The sequence below is a fragment of the Austrofundulus limnaeus genome, unplaced genomic scaffold, assembly GCF_001266775.1.
Source record: "Austrofundulus limnaeus strain Quisiro unplaced genomic scaffold, Austrofundulus_limnaeus-1.0 Scaffold3, whole genome shotgun sequence".
NCBI classification, from domain to species: Eukaryota; Metazoa; Chordata; class Actinopteri; order Cyprinodontiformes; family Rivulidae; genus Austrofundulus; species Austrofundulus limnaeus.
Window position 1 is genome coordinate 1,593,093 of NW_013952405.1, and position 7,679 is coordinate 1,600,771.

Genomic DNA, 7,679 nt, shown 5'->3' on the forward strand with positions numbered 1-7,679 from the left:
TTAAGAAGTTTAATAAATTCAATAAAACTCTATCAGTTGCCAATGCCAATATCATTAGCTTTGGAAGCCATCTTGAATTGGGTTGACTCCAAATGTTAATCTGTCACAGATGTACTTTTTGAAAGATAAAAACCATCCAGTGGTCCATGAGGTATCTTGCTAACAGACAGACACAGTTCACTTCAAATATTTAACAGCAAATTTTTAACCAAAGATCTTGTTTAACCTGTTAGCACTCAGAATACGTGTTGGCTATGGGATAAATGGATCTTTGAAGGGATCCAGATCTTGAGGAGCCATTTGTTTCATACACAGGTTCAAAAGAAACGTTCAGCTTTGAACAAGTGACATCATCACTTGGCGAAATACGTCATCACGTCATACTACAAGGAGTAAAAATTTAAAACTAGAGACGACTCTTTACTCAGTTCCTATCGTTCACTGTAAGGAGCCATTCAAAAGATTGGCATCGTTCGCGAATGTCACATCTCYAGTATTGGGGATCAGTCTCTGCTATTGCAACGCCAGATTGTACACCATATCTCTACAATTAATTCACTTATAACAATTATCTTGTTTTGTAAGGTCGGATGTCTCTGGTAGACGTCTTAAATCAAGTTRACTCCAAATGTTAAACTGATGAACGTTCAGTGATTACTTTCTGAAAGTGTTATTAAAATTTGTCAGCTCGGAGGAGCCTACCTGTAAAGGAATTCGAAAAGCTACGTTGTCTTCTTCAAACTAAATAATCATTAGAGTTTTAAATAATTTTTAAAACAAGTTTAGTAGGTCCTCTGGATGAGTTCTTCTCTGTTGAATAAAAAATTTGCCGGTAAGCTCAGRCTTTTAAGCAGTGCTTCCACATGRTGGACAAACAAGTTTGACAAGGACAATCAAAACTGTTAGTTTACGTGCAAAAGAGGACCATCAGCCTAACAATYGTCCAGAGGACCTACTCAGCATTTGTTTTTATTTTTCTGCCTGGATTATTGAGATGCATCAGGACATTTGAGTTTTGAGATTTCATTTCTAACATTATCTTATAAACAAGAACTAGRCTGACATTGTTTATGAAAGAATGACACTTGTAGCTTTCAGGGCTAAAATGTTGGTATCTTTCACAATTTATACACACAGATAATTAAKATGTGTAATGTAATCAGACTTCTAAAGAGATATTTCCTTGTGTGTCTTAGATGTGAGTTCTTAATCCAGTCGAGAGGACAGGAGTATATCACCAACATACAGGATGCTCATTTCCATCTGGGTGACACTGTGGTAAGAGTTTTAATGCTCAGGATGACATCTATTAGAAATAATGAATAATAGTTAGCCATGAATTGATTTACAGATTTTTATTTGTTTCATTGTAAATAAAATAAAAAAATAAACTTGTTTTTCAGGGTGGCTCACAGACTTCCACTGGAGGAGATACTGGTTCCAGAAACAGTACGTTAATTTAAAAAACACYGGCAGTATTCATTAAATATCAGCAGCATCAGCAAACTATAATCCTGTCAAGAAGCCACGAGTATAAAATATAAGGATGTCCTGCTCCGATGCCTGTAATTCTGGCTGTAAATCCTGTCAAATCAAAATGTCTTGTTAGTTCCCACTGAGGAGAAAAGGATGATCTAACATGTGGAGTTACACTGCTGGCTGCATAATTGAGGGGGGACAAAAAGGCCGCAGGCTCCTGACGGAATAATTTTCACTCAGTCCTCGAGTGTAAAAGTCAGATTTGATGCATGAGAYGCACACTTTATATGAGCTTTGTTTAAATTTTCAATTCAGCCACAGAGAAGAACCAAAAAAAAGCCTACGGTTTAAAGCTGGTAATATCTCGACATATCAAATTCATTTTTAGTGTGACCTGGTTTGGTTTGTGTAAAACAAAYCGATCAGTTGTTCATTCTCTTATCTTCCTCACGTCCTCCAGGTTTGGTTGGAGGTCGGGGAGCTTCGTCCGCCATGCTGTCTCCTGCGGTTCAAAGTGTGCTCCAGATGGGCTTTGAGGTGAGCCTGGTGGAGAGTCTAGTCCAGACCAAGTACCTCCTGACAGGTCAGCACTACATGTCTGTGTCTGAGCTGGTTACTGATGTCCTGCAGGCAGAGGAGGAGGACAGACAGAGGGAGCAGAGCAACACAGGTAACACTGTTGGACAAGGAACTAATGTGGTTGTTTCTATTCTATTCTATTCTATTCTATTCTATTCTATTCTATTCTATTCTATTCTATTCTATTCTATTCAGCATTTTAACAGAATATTTTGTGATTTAAAGCACCTGTGACATCAAATTTATGTAATAATCATGAACGTATTTTTGGAAAGATAACATTGATAACATAWATGTTTTYAATTCATGCCGCTGAGATGAACAGTTGYTGAGATTTTTGCATATGAAGTAACAGGAAGTGATGYCAAAGGTCTGCATGTGGACAGAGCATTTCTGCAAAGGCCGACAACACCGGCTGTAGAGAAGAATCTGGTGTTTCTTTAGATTATTTTAATCACCATCATAGAGAGATGAGAAAGAGTCATATAGTTCAAATAATATTGTTTAAATAAACAAAAACTAGGGAGTTCCCTTTCTTAAAGAGTTCYCCATTGATGTAACTTCACTTTAGCTGTGCCAAGTTCAAAAGAAAATATGCCAATTATGTGACATAATATAGGTAAAATCATGTGTATTTTGCGAAGTTTCTTAAATATAAATATATTTTCTTTAACTTTTTGCATTTCATGGAAATGGATGTCACAGGCAMTTTAAATACATAATTTAAGTTTCTGCTTATACTTTTTTTTATTTCTACTGCTATTATCCTTTATAGTTCTTTGCTAAACATTGAAACAATGRTTTTCTTTTTTTTAATCATTTATGGAAACAAGTATYTTTTGCTTTAAAATGCTTCASGAATAAGATTTTCCAGAGATCATTTGGGATACAGCTCTWTATAAAATGATCACAACTCTTCTACGTAAAAAAGAAATGAAGCTTTGTGCAACAAGTCCAAGAAGTCTGAGATTTAGTTTCACTCAATAACCAAATGCTCTAACATTTTGGTGACRGAATTCAAACTTCTTTCATTTTTAATGTATAATCTGTTTGAATACTGCTCTACACAACAAATCAACATGTATTATTTTTGGGGGGGAGGGGGGGTTGATTATTGAGGCCAAACATTTCAAAAACACTGTGAGATCATAGAAATTTATTTTTCAGATATCAGTTTTCTCTTGAAAAGAAAGTGTTTCAGGAATGTTGTTCTGCACATGTTCCAATGAGCAGAGCAGTGTTTGAAGTAGAAAAATGCTGAATTTTACTAAAGGAAGTCAAACTAATAAGACTTGAGCTGCCTTGCTCTGAACTTCTGTTACAGACATTATMCTTTAGGAGGTGCAACATTTCACTAAAACTACATCAGTATTAAAAATGGCTGTTGGACTCTCCTCCTAAACACATCTCAAAAACCTTCACAAGATCAGGACCTGAACATCATCAAAAAAATTATTTGAATAAACATTAAATAAAAGAACAAGAAACTTTTTTTTGCAGGATGAACCAAAGAGCATCCACTGATCGACTCTTGGCTCTTCAAAAAGCTCTGATAAGAGTCTTTGAAGTGCCGAACATGAAGATATTTCAAACTTTTTGGTTTAGTTTCTTTGCCTTTTTGCTTCTTTTAAACTGTGGAAACTATAAATCAATCATCAGGCATAAAATATTTAAATGAACATGTGATGTTTAATTGAATGGGTTTTTTTAGGGGGAAATCAGGTCACTTTGCACAAACTTTGCTTCAAAATAACAGAATATTTATATGCAGTTTGCCACAGTTTGCATGACACTCAGATCATCAAACAACCATAACCAGCTCAAACAGTTAAAATGGGCTTTTATTGTGAATATTTGATTAAAAACGATATCCAAGAGAACCTGATTCTGTTTTCCTTTTCACGCACAAGAACAGATTTGTTCTAAATTCAAGCTTCAATAAATAAATAAGATTTTTAATTATTTAAAATAGTAATTTTAAAAGTGGAACGTCTCTTTTTCTTGTGATTTAAAAACAAAAGTGTTTCAGGCTGCTAAGTGTCTTTTTTTTTGTGCGAGCTTCAGAACCAGAGACGAGGCAGGGATCCAGCGCTGAGAACACGAGGACACCAATATCAGCCCGAGAAAAAGGTCAGCCTGCTTTTAAAGCGTCTTTATATGGAATATGGATGAATCATTACTCAGTCCAGCACTCAGTGTCAGCGTCAGCATGCTTTCCTGTTTTCTCTGCAGTGAAGGATCCCGGTCCCGAGGAGCTGCTCAGGCAGCTGCAGGAAGAGAGGACCTGTAAAGTGTGCATGGACAAGCTGGTGTCCATCGTTTTCATCCCCTGTGGTCACCTGGTGGTCTGTGGTGACTGCGCYGCCAGCCTGCGTCACTGTCCCATCTGCAGAGCCATCATCAGAGGCAGCGTTCGGGCGTTTTTGTCGTGATCCTGCAGTGAAAAGCCACTCCTTTACAAACACATCAGCTCCTGAGTTTCCACTGCCCTCAAAGAGTTCCGGCTGCTTGCCTTTGTCCTATTTTACTAATAAATTTTCTATAATACACACTTTTGTTCCACTCAAGCATCATTGCCATGGCATTTTTTATAAATATACTTACATAAAACACAAATACCTTAAAAAAACTTCTCRAACTCATTAAAAGATCACATTCTTTTATTAACAAACACCTATTTACAAGAACACAAAGCACAGTTCTGGATAGATACAAACAGGTCACACGTGTTCGGAGCAAAACAGAAAACAAGGTTAACATTTCTACTTATAAGAGAGAATTATCTACAGAAAGATGGACRTTTTATTTCAGTAAACTCTATCAAATACACAACCAGAACTGAGATTTTAAGAAACGTCAGTATTGCACTGTGAGGAAGACTAGTTTTTTTTAACACTTTAGTAGAATTTTACTACTAATATTGATTATGTCACAGTAATGAGGTGCTTTGTTTTTCTCATCTGCTTCGCTTACAACCARCTTGTTCAGTTCAAATATTGATATTATTGCACCTCTCCAAAACACATTTGACCAATCAAAGCAGAGAAGTTTTGTGACATCAGCCAGCAGGAGATGATTTTCAACATCAGTGCAGTTTAAAAGCTGCTCGTCTGGCAGTGAAGTACGCTTTGAGGAATRTGATACTCAGTGTGTTGGTGCAGTTAGAGAGGGGAGAAGAAATTGAATAGATAACCCTGATTTAAATCAAGTTGGGATGTTGTGTAAAATGTAAATAAAAGCAATATGGTTTTACAACCCAATAAACCTCTGCCTGTATTTACTCCTGAGAGAGTCAGACTCTTTTTATACCACGTCCTCCTACAGAGCTTTTGCCAAATAATAAAGTAATTTGTTGCAAAATGCTCCTCCAGTTGTTTCCACTTATTTTTACAGCCATGTTTTGCCTCGGTCCAAGTTTTTAAAAATGTGTTGCTGCCATCAAATTCAAAATGACTTATTTCTTAGTTTGTCTTTACCTGCTTTTCCTTTCTAGGTTGCTGGTGCTCATGTTCAGCAGGTCGCTGTGCGAGAGGCAGAGGACACCTTGGACATGTCTGCAGTCCATCACAGAGACAAACAATCATTCACACTCTCAGCCCAGGCACAGTTTACAGTTACCAGTTTTTCTCAGTTCAAACGATAAGTTCACCATGTTCCATTGTGAATAAAATATGGTTTRAGATTTACAAATTGTTGCATTCTGTTTTTATTTGACATTTTACACCACGGTCCAACGTTTTGGACTTGGGGTTGCATTAGAACTAAAATATTGACCTTAAACTCAAAAGACATATTGAATGATGTAGAATAAATGTGCCAGCAGTGGAAAAACACACTTTAGCAGGTCTAACTTCTCCATTTTAAACACTTTTATTTTCTAACTCCAAATGTAAAGAGTTTAAATTTGCAGTTTTTTTCACCYTTTGACCCACAGAATAACAGCATCAGAAACCTGAACCCCCCAACTTAAGTGATAAACATTGGTATCAGGTCAAGTAAAACATAGTAACAATATTTATTATGCTACTTAAATACACTAACCTCACACTTTTGTTATAACTAAGACCAAAAATAATATTGTTCGTTGTCATTTTTAATGTCATTAATTCAAAAAATATTTTCAAGACCCCACCTTGATGTTTCAAGACCTCACTGGGTCTTGACCCCAAATTTGGGAACCACTGGTTTAAATGATGGAAATGTAGAAGCAGATGACGAGCAGACCCCTGCACGTGAACCTTTTGAACACTAGAGGGCAGTGATGATTCACAGTCACAATAAGGCAACAGAAGATTTGAAAGACATTTACTGACAGGTATMCAAAAAGTGCAATGATTCAGTTTGAGTATGTTCGATCAACTGTAATGATGCTGGAAAATAAAATAAAACAATAAAAAGYRCCAGATTAAGTCAGCAGATGTTTCCTGTAACTTGATTAACTAGCTGTAAATTAAAGACTCCAGTTTTGCTACTTTCTTTAATACTTTAAAGCTATAGACAAATACAATACAAATGTTTTTTAAAAAAAAACATGCTACAATCAATCAAAGTCAAGGTTATAAGTGTGTAAAAAAGAGAGATTTGAAGCAGGAGACACAGCTCTAGTCTTATTGTGTGCAACCATTTCAGTTGTTTAAGTTAAAAAGATGGTGTGTAAGTTTGCTCAAGTGTGTGTAATGATCGCTCGTCTCCCAGGAGCTGTTGTGTCGTTAGATGTGAAGTGAAAACAAAGCTTTCAGCACCTGAAACTTCAGAAATACTGACTTTTTCTTAGATTCTTTTTTTTTTTTGTTCTGAAAACAGACACAACACAACTCTAGACCAAAAATAAAAACCTAACACCCGCATGCCAATTTCTTGTGTTTGAACACCTTCTGCAGTCTTAAGTCACACTTCCAACTCTGAATTTCCTTATTTACATTTTTCTATTTTTGGGCCGATTTCCTCTGTAGTATCGGTGCTTTTGTTCCCTCCCCACCCMTCTCTATGTCTTCTCCCTTGGCTCTTCCTGCTTTGCTTCTGTATTTATGCACACAGATCCTAAAGTAAACAGCTCATTCCACAGACTCCACTGTAAATCAGCACTACGGCCAAGATCTGAGCCGAACCTGCAATAATGTGCCAGATCAGAAACTGGTGACAACCATGTGAACTGGGAACTCCATTCTTACAACGTATTTGTGAGCTGTATGTTTGATACAGTAAACAGCAGGAACTTGTAGCAAAAGATCACAAAAAAAGGAAAAAAAAAAAACAAAAATACACAAATCCTCCCTAAATACACCCCTTTGTTTATGCTAATTCGCCCCCTCATTCCCAAATCCAGACACAATGGACTCTTGTGGAGAAACTCTGGCTTTTTCTGGGAAGCACACCAGTAAAATGACATGTTTAAAGTTCTGAAACCAAGATAGGGAGGAACACCAGACGGTTTGCGTGTGAAAACTGCCATTTTGGCTCTGTRGGAATTTGCTGTATCATCTCCCCTCTCTGGGTGTTTTCCTTCTTTTATTTACGTAGACCTGGAAGAGATTAAAACAAAAATGAAAAGAGAGAGTAGAGAGGTTAAGCAGTCCTTGGGTTACACACACACACACACACACACACACACACACACACAC

The 7,679-nt window shown here is 36.7% G+C and overlaps 2 protein-coding genes across 6 annotated transcripts in view; one reads left to right on the top strand and one right to left on the bottom strand.

Annotated features, from left to right (window-relative positions):
- Positions 1–5,744, top strand: part of birc7 (baculoviral IAP repeat containing 7) — a 16,243-nt gene extending 10,499 nt beyond the window's left edge. The window contains exons 4-9 of one of the 4 annotated variants that reach the window (XM_014016819.1): positions 1,197–1,278; positions 1,404–1,449; positions 1,940–2,016; positions 2,110–2,149; positions 4,117–4,188; positions 4,291–5,744. In XM_014016819.1, the coding sequence (XP_013872273.1) occupies positions 1,197–1,278; positions 1,404–1,449; positions 1,940–2,016; positions 2,110–2,149; positions 4,117–4,188; positions 4,291–4,490 (517 nt within the window). In that variant the 3' untranslated portion in view covers positions 4,491–5,744. Of the gene's footprint in view, positions 1–1,196; positions 1,279–1,403; positions 1,450–1,939; positions 2,150–4,116; positions 4,189–4,290 lie in introns of all 4 variants that reach the window. The other 3 variants (XM_014016827.1, XM_014016805.1, XM_014016811.1) reach the window with 3 other exon arrangements.
- The window catches only part of nkain4 (sodium/potassium transporting ATPase interacting 4), a 61,112-nt gene continuing 58,133 nt past the window's right edge, over positions 4,701–7,679 (bottom strand). For both annotated transcript variants that reach the window (XM_014016839.1, XM_014016848.1), the window contains one exon: positions 4,701–7,580. In XM_014016839.1, coding sequence (XP_013872293.1) covers positions 7,571–7,580 — 10 coding nt within the window. In that variant the 3' untranslated portion in view covers positions 4,701–7,570. The remainder of the gene's footprint in view (positions 7,581–7,679) is intronic.